Source organism: Syngnathus acus, chromosome 17 (assembly GCF_901709675.1).
Source record: "Syngnathus acus chromosome 17, fSynAcu1.2, whole genome shotgun sequence".
Lineage (NCBI taxonomy): Eukaryota > Metazoa > Chordata > Actinopteri > Syngnathiformes > Syngnathidae > Syngnathus > Syngnathus acus.
Genome location: NC_051102.1, coordinates 9,552,218 through 9,568,923, shown reverse-complemented (window position 1 = coordinate 9,568,923; position 16,706 = coordinate 9,552,218). Strand labels below are relative to the sequence as shown.

General features: G+C 47.1%; 4 protein-coding genes across 6 annotated transcripts; 3 read left to right on the top strand and 1 right to left on the bottom strand.

The window, feature by feature from the left end:
* Positions 1 to 517: 517 nt before the first annotated feature.
* Positions 518 to 2,152, top strand: LOC119136641 (tctex1 domain-containing protein 1-A-like). 2 transcript variants are annotated; one of them, XM_037275242.1, is made up of 5 exons: positions 518 to 698; positions 1,042 to 1,132; positions 1,227 to 1,306; positions 1,456 to 1,580; positions 1,656 to 2,152. In XM_037275242.1, exons 1-5 carry the CDS (start codon positions 650 to 652, stop codon positions 1,857 to 1,859), a joined length of 549 nt encoding a protein of 182 aa, XP_037131137.1. In that variant the 5' UTR covers positions 518 to 649; the 3' UTR covers positions 1,860 to 2,152. The 2 variants fall into 2 exon arrangements, with proteins under 2 accessions (XP_037131137.1, XP_037131138.1); XM_037275243.1 differs by lacking the exon at positions 518 to 698 and having other exon boundaries at positions 848 to 1,132; positions 1,656 to 2,151.
* A 290-nt stretch (positions 2,153 to 2,442) lies between these two features.
* Positions 2,443 to 7,079, top strand: mier1b (mesoderm induction early response 1b, transcriptional regulator). 2 transcript variants are annotated; one of them, XM_037275237.1, is made up of 13 exons: positions 2,443 to 2,520; positions 3,176 to 3,200; positions 3,297 to 3,445; positions 3,511 to 3,690; positions 3,791 to 3,920; positions 3,996 to 4,063; positions 4,168 to 4,240; positions 4,324 to 4,475; positions 4,550 to 4,631; positions 4,693 to 4,787; positions 5,194 to 5,240; positions 5,494 to 5,621; positions 5,738 to 7,079. In XM_037275237.1, exons 1-13 carry the CDS (start codon positions 2,512 to 2,514, stop codon positions 6,028 to 6,030), a joined length of 1,431 nt encoding a protein of 476 aa, XP_037131132.1. In that variant the 5' UTR covers positions 2,443 to 2,511; the 3' UTR covers positions 6,031 to 7,079. The 2 variants fall into 2 exon arrangements, with proteins under 2 accessions (XP_037131132.1, XP_037131131.1); XM_037275236.1 differs by having other exon boundaries at positions 5,113 to 5,240.
* Position 7,080: 1 nt separating this feature from the next.
* On the bottom strand, positions 7,081 to 10,163 carry LOC119136640 (UDP-glucuronic acid/UDP-N-acetylgalactosamine transporter-like). Its single transcript, XM_037275240.1, has 13 exons — positions 9,889 to 10,163; positions 9,409 to 9,442; positions 9,246 to 9,332; positions 9,096 to 9,163; positions 8,655 to 8,726; positions 8,515 to 8,583; positions 8,351 to 8,453; positions 8,184 to 8,276; positions 7,804 to 7,871; positions 7,651 to 7,729; positions 7,510 to 7,592; positions 7,326 to 7,378; positions 7,081 to 7,250 (listed from the first exon to the last, which is right to left on the bottom strand). Exons 1-13 carry the CDS (start codon positions 10,074 to 10,076, stop codon positions 7,237 to 7,239), a joined length of 1,011 nt encoding a protein of 336 aa, XP_037131135.1. The 5' UTR covers positions 10,077 to 10,163; the 3' UTR covers positions 7,081 to 7,236.
* Positions 10,164 to 10,509: 346 nt separating this feature from the next.
* Positions 10,510 to 16,429, top strand: LOC119136918 (carboxyl-terminal PDZ ligand of neuronal nitric oxide synthase protein-like). The gene is made up of 10 exons (XM_037275771.1): positions 10,510 to 11,065; positions 11,309 to 11,380; positions 12,803 to 12,892; positions 12,962 to 13,020; positions 13,084 to 13,192; positions 13,263 to 13,392; positions 13,627 to 13,748; positions 14,040 to 14,183; positions 14,251 to 14,419; positions 14,492 to 16,429. Exons 1-10 carry the CDS (start codon positions 10,961 to 10,963, stop codon positions 14,998 to 15,000), a joined length of 1,509 nt encoding a protein of 502 aa, XP_037131666.1. The 5' UTR covers positions 10,510 to 10,960; the 3' UTR covers positions 15,001 to 16,429.
* The last annotated feature ends 277 nt before the right edge of the window (positions 16,430 to 16,706 follow it).

The following is a 16,706-nucleotide window of genomic DNA, read 5'->3' as shown; positions in this document are numbered from 1 at the left end:
CTTCAGCTGGTCAACTATGTTGCCTCACATTTAAGGCCTCGCTGTAATAACAGCTCGTTGAAATTCTCTTTTCTTTGCCTGGATTTTTGCGCAGAACATGATGTCCGTCTTTAAATACACAGAATATGCAAACATTTGATGTACATTTCCCATCCAAAGATTTGAAAAGTAAATACATGTGGAAAAAGTCAATATAATGTAAGACTTGTTTTACTTGGATAATAAAGAAAAGAAAATACCACCAATCTATCCCTCTCATTTGTACATTTGTACTGCTCACACACCATTTTTCTCTGCCCCTCAAAATAATTTACTGTTGTAATTTACTCTTTTAACAGTGCAGAATGGATGTTTTAACGTCATGTAAACGAATAAGCACATGAATATTAATGTCATTTTAAACTTGCTACATTTTCATGTCAGGCCTGTCAACCGTGATGATGTTTGTTGTGATTCGAGGTGCGCGGCGTCACTGAGCGTTACGGTAATGACGCAAGCGTGACGTTTTCACGTCGTTGCAAGAAGAAAAGCATGCAAATCAAGCATAAAAGCTGATGATATTTGTTGGTTGCTCTCTGTGTGTGCCCTGCAATTGCCTGGCATCCAGTTGAGGAGGCAGTCCGCCATTCGGCTTTCGTGAGCAGCATAAATGCAACCGACATTGAAAATGGATGGATGGAAGAAGTTAATGATATTATGTATGTTTTCTATTATGTACTAAACTTGTAAGATCAATACGCTTAGACCATCAAGACCATGTTTTATTTTGCTAATAGGATTTTTTTATCGCGGAAAAAAAAAAAGAAAATAAACCCGACTTCCGTGAGTGAAGAAAGGTTGTCATGACGACGCAAAACTGGAAAACGCCTGTTGGATTACTAACGCGTTTTTTTACAAAAGTACAGCTTTACAAGATGATCGCAAATGCAAACGTGCTGATTTGAAACGTGACTTTCGCTGTTTATTTTTGCAATTTTGTTTTTCTTTCTATATGTTTGCTATTTGTGCTCTGTTTTGAGAAAATGTCTGATGTGCTTAAAGATAAAGCGATCAAGAGACCAGACAAGAGGATCAGCAAGGGGCCTTCAGAGGGAAGTCATGGAATGAGAATCACGGGTGGCAAGACCAAGGAGTGAGTAGACCCTCTTGCGTTACAACTTGAGACTAGATATTTTTCTGATCTCTCTCAGGAAGGTCAACTGAGTGTGATCTGTTGTCTCTTTCAGTTCTTTGAGCAATGTGTCCTGCGTAGATGACCACCACGATGAACGAATGACTGTCAAATTTGAGAACACCTATCGGCTAGGTACATCTTTGTAATGGCATTGTTGCCCCCAAAATTTGATCTGTTTGCTATAGTCAACACAAAAAAATCATCCGAACGACGGCTCGCATCTCAGAACAGCTAAAAGCACCACACGACAACACTTAATTCTCTGTGTGCTTTGATAACAGAACCTCAGACACGTTTCCCTGCCCCTGCACTTCAGCAAATACTTAAGGAGGTACTCAAAAGCTACTTGGAAGAAGAGCAATATGAAGTGGAATGGTCCCGGCAAATGACGAAAACCATATGTGAGGTGAGTCCTAAAGACGAGACAAATTGCAAAGCGAGGCTTTATGCTGGGATCATTCCTCTCGATGTCATCCTTCAGGTGGTACGAGCCCGTGTGAAGGAACTGATGATCCGCAGATACAAGGTGGTTGTCGTGGTCCACATCGGCCAGCTGGCCGGGCAGAGCATGGAGGTCAGCAGCCGCTGTTTGTGGGACCCATCAAGTGACACCTTTGCGTCGTGGTCGCTAAAGAACACGTCTCTGTACGGCGTGGCCAGTGTCTATGCCGTTTACTATGAGTGAAGCAAGGAGTGTTCCCACGGCTTCTCTTGAAAAGGTAACTGGGTTACTGATTACTTCATTTTAAAAGTAACTCACTTTGATTGCTAATGACTTAACCAGCAGATGGAGTTCAACTGCGCTGAAAATAAAATTTGGTTTTGCCAATACTTAATTGGTACATTTTTAACAGTGATGTTTAGGAAGACGAGTTTTTTTTTTAACTTAGTTTTGTTAAAATGAGTCTTTGTGGATTTCTCATGACACAAATATGTAAAAGAATCTCTCTGGACCCCACTTAACATAAATGTGTTCTCATAAAGTAGTTTTGTTCATGTTGAGCTGTAGAAATTATCACGTCAAACTTAACATTTGTAATGTATATTGTTTGTGAATATGATGATTAAATTTGGGTACACAGCTCTGTTTTTTTTTGTGGCTTCTGAATTCAAACACAATTTGTAATGAAATTCAGGGGCATAAGTAAATTAGTTTTACCTAACCTTTAGAGTAAATTAACTTCTGTTTTGTGACAAGAAATTTACTCGTGGTCAGGCCACACAACAGCAGAGTCGTGCCTCCGTGATTCGTACAACGATCGAACGAACGAACGACGGAGTTCAGGTGGGCGGGGTTTTCCATCCGGGTACTCGCGTGACCCTGCAGGATAGCAAACATGGCGGAGGTAAGAAAGTGAAGTAAATAATCGGAAAATACAAAACTATGTCGAGCCAAAGCGAATGCTTTCAGCCGCGTATACGCGTCGTGTACTTTGTACATTTTAGTACATGGAACCATCAGCGCGCCGCTTCCTCTCTCAGTTATCAATTGTTCTTACATTAGCATCCTTGTAAACTTCGGCTTTGGCTAGCATTAGCTGCGGCGTTAGCGACTTTGCGGTTTTGTTCAGAAACGAATAATTTCCCCCTATTGAATATTTGCACTAAATTCATTACGTCCAGTGAATGGTCATTTTAGCTGCAATTTCGTCAGGTTTTTTTTTTTGTGCTCGCGGGTGTTCCTACGCGTAACTTGAAAGCGTTAGCTTGCTATTGAAATCGAATTAGCGCACAACTTGCACGGTCGTTGAGCTGAGGAAACGCACTGGGCTAGTTTAACCAAGGCAGTGCGCTGAAGTCCTGCGACTGTGTATTTTGGCGTCGATAAAGAGCCATTTAAATTCCCAGCTGGACGTAGTGACAGTCATTGTTGACCGCTCAGTGGCAGCCGCGCTTTTTGCGGACGACCCTTTTCTGTCGTTTGCAAAAAGACTGCGTATACGTTGTTTCAGTAAGGCTTTTGCTATTTCCTTTGATGCTTAGTACTTTTTTCCCTTGCAGTCCTCCCTTGGGAATCCAAGCCCAGGTATGTAGCATCAAATTTGCTGCACCAGAGAGTGTGTGTGGTTTTTATTATTATTAATTTTTGCTAACTAAATGTGTCTTCATCTTGCCTCTGTAGGGGGCTCAGCGACTTGCGTTGACCATGACTTCGACCCATCAGCGGACATGCTCGTCCATGACTTCGATGATGAACGCACAATGGAAGAGGAGGAAATGTTGGAAGCATCTGACGAGGCGAACGCCACTGAGATTGAAGATCTCGCACGCGTATGTTTATCAAGTCTAACCTTTGTTGTTTTAAGTTTACAGACTTATTTCCCCTCCGTCATTAGGAAGGAGAAATGCCCATTCATGAGCTCCTGAGTCTTTACGGTTACGGGGGCGCTTCACCGGCAGAGGAGGATGAGGAGGAGGATGAAGAACAGGAAGAAGAGGATGAAGACGAGGATGAGGATGATGAGCTGGACAATGACGAAAGCAGCAGAGGCACCGGCGAGCTCAAAAGGAATGAGGTGTGACTTTTCACTCTTGGCATAAACGGCGGTTTGACAAAGAGATTATTTATTTGGCACGTTTGTGTGTAAAGAAGTGCGGTTTGATGCGTCTTTTTAGGACGAAGGCGTAAAGAGCTCGACAGCACAGGAGGACGAGGCCCCGCCGACCACGGAGGGCCGCACGCGGTCTGTCCGGGGCTTCGGCACATCCGAGCTTATCCGTCCGCAGAAGCACAAGTACTTTGAAAGTAGGTCGCCTCTCATCTCTCGCTCTTGGCGCAAATGGCTTGCCCTCGTGCATTTAAAAAGTGACGTTGTGTCAGGTAATAACGATGCAGAGGAGGAGTCAGAGGAAGATGAGGATTATGTTCCGTCCGAAGACTGGAAGAAGGTAGTTTGTCATTTTGATGAGCACCGGCTGGGCACCACATTGGTGCCGACATCTCAGGCCATCCCTATTTTGTTTCCAACTCTTCTTGTCTCGAAACCCAACAGGAGATTATGGTGGGCTCTATGTATCAGGCAGAAACGCCCACCGGCTTATGTCAATACAAAGAAAATGAAAAAGGTAAGGCTGTAAAAATGCAAAGCATGAAAAAAATTGTAGCACAGCCAGTTTGAAATCTGCCTTCTTCTAATTTTTCCGAGTAGTCTATGAAAATGATGACCAGCTGTTATGGAACCCCGAATGCATCCCCGAAAACAAAGTGGTGGCATTTTTAATGGAGGCGTCAAGACGCACGGGCGACGAGAAGGGCGTGGACGCCATCCCAGAAGGGTCCCACGTCAAGGACAACGAACAGGTGAGAGCACAGGCGGGGCCCGCTTCCGCGCGCGCGCCAAACACGGCGTCAATTAAAAACGGACTTCTTGCCAGGCATTATACGAACTTGTCAAATGTGACTTTGACACCGAGGAAGCTTTAAGAAGACTTCGCTTTAACGTGAAAGCGGCCAGAGGTAAGGCCCGCGTTTTGCTGACAAGTTGTTGATGTGAGCGTTAACTCCGGCGTCTTCACAGAGGAGCTTTCCGTCTGGACCGAAGAGGAGTGTCGAAATTTTGAACAAGGACTCAAATCCTATGGAAAAGACTTTCATTTAATACAGGCCAACAAGGTGAGGCGATTGACTCAAGCCGAGCAAATTATCGCGCAAATATGTCGTGACGTTGGAAATCTTAACGATTCTATGAAAACAAAAGGGAAGGACCGAGTCACGGTTGACAGTTTCATTACAAAATTAAAGTGCTGAATAGATTTGATAAGCATGACATCAATTTCACAATTAGGGCATTTGTTGTTGTTTTTCTTTCTTCCTGTCCATGTTGTGCTATTTTGCGCACGTGTTCATTGATGACAAGGCTTTTTTTTGTTTGATTGTCTCCTTTGTGTTGACGATGGTAATAATGTTGATTTCATGTCCGCTGCATTAAATCTTTCAGGTGAGAACTAGGTCTGTAGGAGAATGTGTGGCCTTTTATTACATGTGGAAGAAGTCTGAGCGTTATGATTTCTTTGCACAGCAAACCAGACTTGGAAAAAGGAAATACAACCTTCATCCCGGTGTCACGTAAGTTCTTGTTTGCTTCTCGCTTCTTCTAAATTGACTCACGCAGTGGATGTTGATGAACAGGTTCCAGGCCCGAGCGACCCCAAAACTGTGCATCCGCAAAGTATTCACAGTACTTGATCAGCAAAACTCCATCCGATTGGTTGTGAATACTTTCCGGACGCGTCTTAAAGCAAAGCGGCCCTAACCCGCTCTCACTATGGAGTTTTCAAGGCCGTGCGTAACGTGCCCGTACGCTTCCATGTGCCTTCAGAGACTACATGGACAGGTTGTTGGACGAGACGGAGAGCGTGGCCTCCAGCAGGGCGGCGTCGCCCCCTCCCACCACGTCCAGCAGCAGCGCCAGCCAATCGGAAAGGGAGGACAGCAGCGGGCACAATGGTGAGTCGAGTTCAAAAGTCTCGCCATGTCATCCAAAAGAGCCGCCGCCGTCGTTTCACGGCAACACTGCTCAAGAGTCAAAGGTGATCTTTTCTTTCTTTTTGTTTTCTTGCCAGGTATTGCAGGCCACAGTTCCAGTCACGTCGGAGACGGCGCCCACGTTGTGCCGGAAGGCCAAGTGAAAGCTGAGCCGGCTGGCTGCAACGGCCCCTTTCCCACCTCAGACAACAACTCCAACGGATGCAGCCATCCCGGCTCACCGAGTCACCAGCGGAACGGCTCGCCGGAGCCTCCCGCCGACCAAAGAGACACGGCCGGACCGCACGACAGGCCGGCCAAGAGGATCAAGATAGAGACGGAGCCTTTGGCCCAAAGCCAAGCGGAAGCGACCGCAACGCAGGAGAACTGAGCAGTCCAAATGATTTCCCCACTGGGGAGGGCGTCAGCGAGGACTCGATGAGCGGCTGTGCGGCCCAAAATGGCGTAGATCCTCCCTCCAGCGGGGGAACGATTGTGACCCCTGCCTATCGACAGTCTCTCGAGCCCATCCAGGTAGCTCCCAACTTGTTCCCGGCCGGCGTCTGTCATGACTTGGCTGACAGCGTTTTGCCAAGAATCTCTCCTTTTCTATTTGTTCTCAAAGGAAAACAAACAAACGAATGATTCCCATTGCTATTTTTTTTACACCAGATATTTATATTTTTTAACAAAAAGTCTATGATGGGTATTTGCTCATTTGAACATGTGAAGAGCGGAGCGTTGAAAAGGACCTTACGCCCAAGCCGAGTGAGGGAGGGAGGGAGGGCGGACCATCGTAGGCGAGCGGCTCACGTTGCCAGTTGACTTGAGTTGCACTTTCATTGGACATTTTTTTGCGGCAGAAGCAAAGGGACTTTTTTTCGCTCGCAGAAATAAACCAGCCGAGGTTTGTTTGTGTCAAGCCGCTGACATCAGTGATGTCCTGTATTGACGCTGGCTGCATTTTTGGCAACGGCCGCCCCTGCTTGGCCTTTTCTTTTGACTCGTCCGAATGTCGGCCCTTTGTAAGCTTTGTATAGATTTTCCTACATCCATTGGTACATTTTGAAAAATTCTCCTGTTGCTCTTCTTTCTACGCTTTGGTCAAAAGCGGCTGTGAAATATACCACCGTATGTCGTTTGAAAAGGAGACATCCCATTTTTTCTTGCTTTGACCTTTAGTCCATCTCAAAGCGTTTTAGCTTCACCTTTGGTTCTTAAGGCGCAAGGGTTATCCGACACGTCGGAAAGTCACTTTGATTGGAGTGAGGCAAATCCGCCGGCACCCCCAGACATTTGATTAAGTCGCCTCTGAATCGTTTTACTCTCGATTGCGACCGTTTTGTCCTAAAACACATTTGCCCCGGTTAGTCTTGTTTGCAATGTTTTGCTGCCCCTCCCCTCTGTAAATGACACCTAAATAAAAACAACTGCAACATATAAAACACTAGGTTATATTTGATCAAAAATAAAAACAATGCCGAGTTAATATAACCCCAGGAAAAATAAGTCCAAAGTATGATCATAAATTGGCGGCGCTTTGTAATAAAGTTGACAAACTGCTGGGTGTCTTTCTTCAAGGCAGACCTCTTGAGCATCACCGCGCCTTTTCTGGGAAAGTAAACAGACAGAGTAGCGAACCAAAGGAGCGCAACGTTGCGCGTGAAAGACTTTGAACGGGCTTACTTGTGTGTTCTTGAGTGAAGGTGCTGAAGGAGTACACGAGGCTCCCCGTGATGCTTTGGGGACATAAATGGGACACCAAATAATGGCTCAGCCTACTTATTGATTTGATCAGTTTTGGAAAATGTCGCTCAATCCCGCATGGGGTTTCATTGGAATGTTGAATAATAATAGTTTTTAATCTCACCTGATGTTCAAACCGATAAAATTTGTCCAGGAGAAAACGTAATCGCCACCCAAGAGCATTCCCACGTAGGTCACCACAGTATTCTGCCACAAGCGGCAACGGTCAGATAGCAACGCTGACACTTGGCGCCGGTTGCTTTACCTTAACGCAGCCCACGATGGAGGTGGTGAGTGCCGAGTTGTACTGCGTGCACAGCATGATGGAGTACATCAAGACCAATCTGGCAAAGGAGAAACGACGCCTTAGACAAGTGTTGGAGGTGCGCTCCGCTAATTTTGCGCTGACAAAAGTTACCCCAGAACGCAGGAAAGCAAAAACTGCGTAAGGAAGAGCCGCTCCGACCAGCCGTCAAACGCCAAACTCTAAAACGGCCAAATAATGTGTCAGCTCTTCTTGAATCCTGATGTGTCCATGAACATATTTTTGACACTAATTTCAAAATCTCTTTCCTTTTTTCAGGTTTTGAGGTAGTTTGGTTTTTACCATGCATTGTAATTTATAGCTGCGACCAACATAGACTCCGTCGCCAGGTCATTAATTCCCTTCAGCGTGTCAAATAGTGATCTTTATATTATTGAAAATGGCTTCAAGTCAAGGACTTCTAAACTGATGATAAAGATATTGATAAAGCATTAATCCTAACAAAGTGCAAAAAACACCAAGCAGCGGCCGACCCGTTTTAAGTCTCCGGTGTAGTACGCGTACGCTACGGTGGGTACAATCATGATCAGAGCGTTGTAGTAGAGAAGTCCAAATTTGCCCAGATCCTAAAAGAACAGCAGCAAAGAGTCTTGCGTTAATAACACTCAAGTCAAAAGGTGATGTGAGCAGCTCTGCTTACCTTGGCATCCAGTTTCTGCTTCATGTAAGCACCACTGGCAGCTGTGAGCACGTTGTTGAGCATTACGAAGACGTAGCCCACCAGGTCAAACGCTAAGTCGGCGCTACCACACAAAAGTTACACGACTAACGTTTCATTCTTTTTGTCGTGGGACAGCAACTCACCTGGCGGCTATCAACGCGCCAAAGATCATCAAAAAGACGGCGCTTTTGATAAGCCTCGAGTACGTCTTTCTGATGAGAGAAAGCAGATGTTGCAGCAGGCCGACGTTGTTCGCCGACGTTGGCGAGCGAGTGACGCTTGCCTGAGCAGGATGACTTCACACAGCATGGTCAAGAGAATGCTGAACCTTCTCAGAGCTGTGAACATGGGCAAACTAAGATGAGAGAAAGAGAGAGACCATTAGATGTTAGCCAATCAGCTCTTGCTAACCCTTGGTGACCTGTCCAGGGGTGCTCCTCTCTGTCTCATCAGTTTGTATTTACTGGCCTGCTTTCTTGCACTCCTAGACAAATAGTTCTTGTTTGTTCTTCTCTCTCTGTCCAAGCCAAGCTGTTTGCCTGGTTTAGGTTGAGCTACTTTTATCCTGGTCATATTTTTGCTTGTCCCAGCACCTTGTTTTGCATTTTTGTTTTCCTTGATGATAAATGACTGCACTCCTGCAGTGCTCCCCTGAGTTTGGGTCCTCAACAAGACAAAAACAATACAGCTTGGTGGAAACCGAGTCCAATTCTTAGAAACCAACTTGAGTCGCTGAGTCCCAAACAGTCCGGAGATCTGATTGCCGGCATGGAGTAGGGGCAGTGGAAATAACTGGCGGAGCAAAAAAGGGTTGGCTTCATGAAGAGACGTTTCTGTCGATACAAAATAGCGCAATTGGATAGTTCTGCCTGACCTTGCGTGGTATACTTGAGTTGATATCTGGAAAGGAAATGACGCCCAACATTTTGCCAACCCGCAGAAGCACCACCGTCGCCAGCATCTGCCAAGCACGACACAAGCAGGGCAATTGATACACGACATGACCAGAAGGTTAGTGATGCACGGGAACTACTCACTTGACCAATTCCAACACATGTTGATGAGGGAAATCTGAAATTAATATTACAAATTTCATCTTATCAACAGTATTTGTTTAATACTCAAAGAAAGTTGACTGATTACACTGGTCACATTTTTTTTTTCCTACAAATCAGAGATGCATGTAAAGTTTTTTCATCTTAATATCTTTTTTAATACTCAAAGAAATTTGACTGATTACACTGGTCACATTTTTTTCACAAATCAGAGATGCATGTAAAGTTTTGTTGATGACGTTTTTTGCGCTGATTCTGGATGTGCCCTCATCTTCTCGTTTTCATCATAATAATAATAATGTAATAATTGTATCTATCTGCCTTGAAGTGGAGAGGCACAGGAAGTGCTCTAGTTATCCAGAACGCCCGTTTTCTGTTGTCCCTCTCACAAAAATGTTATGATTGGAAGCAAATGCACGTCCAGGCCGAGGCAATGATTGACTCTCGTACTTTGTACTTTACCTGTAGCCGCTGAGGACACTTTTGTTCACAACGACGATGAGAAAAGAACTGACTCCGTAAAAACATGCAGCAAGCAGCTTTGGAAGCGCTGCGGGGGAGTCACCCAGAGTGTCGTTGTTGGCTGGTGGGGATGCTCCTCCGTCAGCCTCCAATTTTGGTCGACGTTTGTGCGTGTGCGACTCTGTCATATTTATTTCACATGCAAAGCCCGAAGGCAGGCAGGCTGTCGGAGTTGAGTCGAAACGGAAAGCTGCGCTCTCTAGTGGGCATGCGCAGTTGACAGCCGCACGAAGGTTGTTTGCGACGAAAGCGGAAATGAAGGGCCCATTACTATCTTGGCGGAATGTCTCATATCAGACCGTAAACTTTCCCCCAAATCGAAGCAAAATTTTTTTTTAAACAAATATCAAAACATCTGACAAGCAAACCATTAACCTAGACGCCATCTCTGATTAAAATTTCTTCACACTTTAACAACATTTTTACACTAGTTGTCATTTAAAAGTACTTTTGAAAACAAAAGGTGTGAGTGACAATAATAAATGTACTATTTTTTTAAGTATTTTTTAATATATATATCATGACAGCTGTGGTACATTAAAAGCGTGCTTGAAGTTGTCGCCAGAGATGTTCCCGGTGGTACCACTAGATGTCACGCAAACAAACAACATCCACTCCTGCTGGATGAAGCCACTTAGCTCCTCTCTTCCACCCACTTTCAAGGATGAGATGCACTCGCTGCCTGTCACCGTTGAGCATTTAAAGCGCTTGATGCAGAGCTTCACGCAAACAAGACTCATGTGTTGAGTCATCTGCAGAAAGACAGCAGCGGGCGCGCAAATCCTCGGTCGTGCCTCAGAGCAAGGACGCATCATTTTGGGTTTAGTGGGGGCTCGGCTACCGCGCACATCGATCAGCGATCGTCAAGCCCAACTCTCCAGCTCTTCGATCCGCCTCGACCCGGATGACCTCCAGGGAGTAAGAGTGCGCCGAAAGATGCGCATCCGTGCTCGTCTTTCGTGCGTCTGACGCCAAACAAGTGTCGAGTCCGCAATCATTCGCTGGATGAGCGATGCCAGGGGTGACCAAGTATAATTTGGTGGATGACTCCCTCGATTTGAGGATCCCTATGCATAACGAGGAGGTGTTCCAGCATGGAGTCTGCTTCGAGGCAAAGGTAAAGTCCCCCGTCGTTTGGCCATAAATGTGAGCTCTTTCGGAACCATGAAGCACCTTGTTTATTGCCATGATGCAGAATTATGCACCAATTTGACCTGTATTTTATTTGACCAAACCTTTCCCATCATTTCTGTCCATCGATTCTGTTTGAAGTGTGTCATGAGGAGTTTGAGTCGCTGCAATATGACAGTAGCGTAACAAGTGGTGGTCTCTGCCTCTGACACAAATTTCCTTTTTACAGTACATTGGCAGCTTGGAAGTGGGTCGGCCTGGCAGCCGCATGGAAATAGTTGCTGCCATGAGAAGAATCAGAGTAAGACACAATCACATATTTCATCTCCGCAAATGGTTAAAGCCAAGCAACCGATGGAGTGTGCTTCCTGGCGCTTGAGTTTAACGTCTTATGCACAGTGATGAGAGGACCCCTCCAACATTCTCCAATTTATCGGGAGTTGTAAAATAATATCCAGATTGCGACCTTCTGCCTGAGGTTTATATGGCAGACCATTTGAAAAATCAACATCTCTCGAGGCTCGGACAAGGCAAGCCAGCCAGCCAGCCAGCCGGCCGGCGACTGCAGCGCAATTACTTCTCACTGCAGTGAGACGCGCCCGAGGAAAGGATTTACGATCTGGTGGTCAGCGCCGAGATCTAATCTAACATCCAACTTATCGAGTCACATAGAGGTCGGCCATTTCCTCAGTGACACGCAACGAGGACTTAATCCTCATCTGGGATAGCCATGCCTTATTGGCATACATGTGGAGGAAATGCTCTCGTCTTCGATACGTATTTCACTTGTTTGTTTTTTTCCCTAAAACCCATGATGTCTGTGAATTCATGGATTCATCTGACATTTTAGAGCCTAAAAACCAAGCCCGCATTTGTGCTGCATTGCAATAGCGTGACTCAAGTGAGCAAATAAGCAATCGCGTATTTCTCGATTCATGCTCACCAACTGTCGATAAGACTTTATTACAAATACAATATTGGCCGCACGCCATTTCTGTCAAGTGTAAATGTTCCCTTTTCATCTTCCTGGAGTCCTCCAACATGACACTGGACAGAGAAAGGAAAATGTTTGAATGAATCCGACACGTTTTGTGTCCATATGAAGACACGGTTGCTTTTTGTTTTCTTATTTGGTGCCAGGTGAATGTGCTCCAATTGAGCTGTGATTCCATTCAACGTTGCGCCTCCTCCATCTGACACTTTTGTGTCTTGCCACGACGCTTGGCATTGCTTGCATGTAGACGGCGTGGAAATGGCATATAAGCCAGCTCCTCGTCAACACACACACTTCTCTCAGTCCCCTGAGCCGCCACTGTTCGGAATGTCAGAAATATTCCCACACCCGGATGAGATGGATGAGTGGCGAGTAAGAGTGTGTGACAAGATGCATTATTGAATTTAGCAAACGTTACACATCAACGAGCGGGAAGGCCAGTCCGTCGAGCGCTCGCCTGACGTCATGGCCGCTTGCCAGCATGCTATAAATACCAAGAGGCTTCATTTGAAATCCAGACGGATAGGTCGAATGTGTCGGCGGGGACGAATGAAAGGACGAGTGAAAGACTTGTCAACACGAGGACAAAGAAAATACGACGTCTCCTCAATTGACCGTCAAACATCTCACGCACTCGCCCCCGTCAAGTCTCAATTTGAACTCTTCAGGTGGACGCTCATTTGCTTGGGTGACCTTGAACTGCTAACGCCGTCGTTTCTGCTTTCGCAGTACGAATTCAAACTGAAGAACATCAAGAAGAAGAAGGTCAACATTGTTGTTTCCACCGATTTTGTCAAAGTGATATTAAGGAAAAAGAAGGTGAGTCCCGCAATGCGTCGACTGCGTTCAAAGGCTGACTCGGCGTCTCACTTTTTGACCTTCTGACAGCGAAAAGGTTGGTCGTGGGACGAGAGTACCATCTTGGTCTCGCAGGATCCCATTTTCAGGTGTGAAGACTTTGTTTTGGTTTGGTTTCTTACAAAAGCTGACACACTGTGCCCTGCCGGCAGGATTTTTTATGTCTCACATGACGCGCAAGACCTCAAGATCTTCAGTTACATAGCGAGGGACGGGGAAAGCAACAGCTTCCGCTGCAACGTTTTCAAGTCCAAGAGGAAGGTACGCACACACACACACACACACGCATGCACACACACACACGTTGTGGTCTCCTTCCCTCGCCACGCAGTCTCAGGCCATGCGGATCGTGCGGACAGTAGGCCAGGCGTTTGACGTGTGTCACCAGCTGACCTTGCAGAAGAAAACGGACGACCGGGATGACGAGGAGGCGGAGGAGAAGGAGCCCGATGACCTGCCAGGTGATCCATTTCACCAATTGTCACACCAAGTTCCCTGTCTTGCACCTGCTGGGGGGACAAAAAGCTGAGTGAAAACATGATGGTTTTTATGAGCTCGGAGTGCCGCGGCGGCACTTTAGCGCCAGCGAGTTGTTTGAGTCATTGATTGAATCATTCGCACCTTTGTCGATGAGCTCCGAATAAAAACACGCCTCCAAATGTGCCTGGCGCGTGTCTACTTTCTTTTCTCCGCAGCCCACGAGAGGTTTGCGTTGTCAGAGGAGACCGACCTTGAAGCCACCACAGAGGAGAGCATCGAGTGCAACACTTCATCGGACCTGGAGAGGAACAAAAAGGTCATCGCTAATAATGGCAAGGTAGCCCACGGAAATTCTACTTCATCATTTTACTGGCCCTCATTGTTATTCCGTCAGAACAGCAGGTGGATGTTAGCGCACGCCCCCTCCCTCCCTCCCTTCCCCACCCCTCCCCTTCCAAGTGACATTTATGGATGCTTCTAGACAATTTACATCCAGCAGACTTTTTATTTGCTACGCCTGGAGAATCTAATGAGATCCTCAAAATAAGCTTCGGTTGGATGGATGGATGGATGGATCAGTTTGTCATGTCTAACGGCGGTTCGTTTACCGCCGTCCTCCCCGTGGCAGAGCTCCGACGACGGCTCGCTTCTGCTGAGCTCCCCGGCCGGCAAAAGCGCAGAGGCCCCCCCCCGCGCTTCCGAGCACCAGCTCCAACTCCTGCACAAGCAGTTACAGCAGCAGGAGCAGCAGGCGCAGGCGGCATCAGCTCAGGTGCTTAAGACTTCAGTTTTGACAACAGCAAAGCAAAAAATGTTCTGCATGCATTGGATTCACTCAGGTGCACGTGCTGAGGGGCCAGCTGTCCGTGGAGGTTTGCGCTCGAAGCGAGGCCCAGACCCGAGTTCAGAGGCTGCTGCAGCAGAACACGGACTTGCTGCAGCACATTTCCCTGCTGGTCAAACAGATCCAGGAGCTGGAGCTCAAAGCCGGAGCACATTTGTCATCCGGTGAGTGGTGCACGGGTGGTCTGCTGTGCATGTGGAGTTCAATTTGTCCAACTTCAGCATGTGTGTCCTTAGTGGGCTCCCAGGACAGTCTTCTGGAGATCACGTTCCGTGCACGACCCCCCAGCACGCCCAGTGAAGCACTCACGCCATCTGGGTCAACGGTAGCCTCCGTCTCCCAGCACCAGATCAGCGACGGGGCCTGGGTCTCCTTCGTCCCGGGGTCGGGCTCGTCAAGCGCGGGGACACCCGAAAGCGGCCTCGGCGCCGACGCCGTACGTCTGGAGTGCTTTCGGTTCTCCTCGGACAGCCGGGAGCAAAGCGACGGAGCGGGCGAGACGCCCGGCGACGGAGATCTGCCTGACACTTCACCCACGGGTGAGCGGGTGCTGGGTGCTCTGGAGCTGCTCTGCTTTAGAGAATCGGGAATCGGATCAGAGTACGAGTCCAACACGGATGAGAGCGACGACCGAGACAGCTGGGGCCACAGCGAGGGAGCCGGGCCGGACGGCGGCGTTCGACTCGCCCACGTGTTGAATACGGAGACTTTGGCGGACTCCTTAGGGGACGAGATGGCCGTGTAGAGGTAGAGGCACCGACAGCGCACTCAAGATGGTCGCACATTTTTCCAAACGAGTCAGTCCGGCCCGCTTAGCACTTGTTGCTAAGTTCTGACTTTGTCGCGCTTTTCGTGACTTCCAAACGGTGGAAAATTCCAAATGTTTTGGCAAAGCGGGCTTGAAGTCGCATGCATGTTGAATCGTAAATGTCGTATCAGTAGCAAAAATGAAAACTGTCCAAACCTCTGCAGATGCAAATGCAAAAACGAATGTTACGCTTCTAGTTTGCGATTGTTCACATTCGGCACATTTGCTAAGACTGTGAAAGGCTTGTCTTTGTTGCCAGTTCAATACAACCAACGTACTGTAAAAGAGGAGGCGTGTCCATGCACACTCCTTTAGCGGTACTGTAAGTGTTCATTTTTCTTCTTTGGCTTTCGACCGACTTGCGACTGTTACTGTTCTTCTATGGTGTCTTCATTTGTGTTTCGATTTTCCATTTTTACCGTCTTTGTGGTTGTCCCGTATGTGAAGCGCTTTCCTACAGCTGCTGCTTTAAGTTGTGTTGCTTTGAATGGCATCTTGGCTGGGCTTTCTATTTGGGCTTTTTCTATTCTATTTGGGATTTCTTTCTATTGTGATGGTCGTCATAGCGCAGGTAATTGCTGTTTCCTCGTGCACGGCTCCATCGGTTTGATTGATTTGTTTTGGAAGGGACAAAGGGAGGCCAGCAAGTGATTAATTGAGGCCTGGTGGAATGGAGGTTTCTGATTGGATGCAGCAAGATTTTTTTTTTGATAATTGAAAAGACAAAGAGAGAGATGGTAGTTACAAAGCTTGTGCAGGTAATACAAGTCCGGCATCAGCATGCCTTGCAAAGTGTGTTCGATGACGTGTGTGTAATCTTCATGATTTGTGAACAGGTTGGCTTCCCTGCCTTGCCACAACACAGCGCTCCATGCTTGTTGCCATACCAACCATACTGCGGGAATAATACGCGTGACGCATCCAGCAAGGATGTGACCATCTTTGTCTCTTATAAGCTGCCGACTGACATCTTTTGGTATGCAAAACTGGGCACCCCCCCCCCCCCCCCCCTCATTGTTTGTCTTATAATGCTACTGCATCGCACTGTTTATTTCCAACTCTCGTGTTAAGCATTATGTATTGACGCCATATTGCAGTCGGGCTTTTGTTGCGCCCCACTTTTGGAGAGGCGAATAAAACAAATCTGTGCCTTCCAATACCTCCGGCCAAGTGTCAGCCCAGTTTTGGCAAGTCGCCTTTCAATGACTAAATGGTGGACGCGCCGTCCCCAAATGTGTCCTTCATTGCCATTTTTTCCTCACTCGCTCGCACTAACTTCAGTCAAGGGCACTCAAAAATGAAAGTGCACTTACAAACACACCGTAGATGTATCGCCTTGTGAAATTAAACATCTTTTTTTCACGTGTTCGCTCGTCTTCCGTGTGGTCGTGTGTCCCGCAAATAGAAGGCGCTAAAAGGGAAGAAATAGCGCCCGCTCGCTCGCTCGTTCGTTAACGCCACCCTGGGCAGTTCCTTGACACGCGATACGAAGATGACTTTCATTTTATGTTCCAACAAGCCCACTTGCCTCCTCCCGCAGGTGATGTGACTCTTTGGCCATCCACAAAAGTTAAGCGGTTGCTCCTTCGTCTGTTTCGGGTGAGCAGCTGGATAAGCCCGTGTCGAATCATCCACTCCCGATC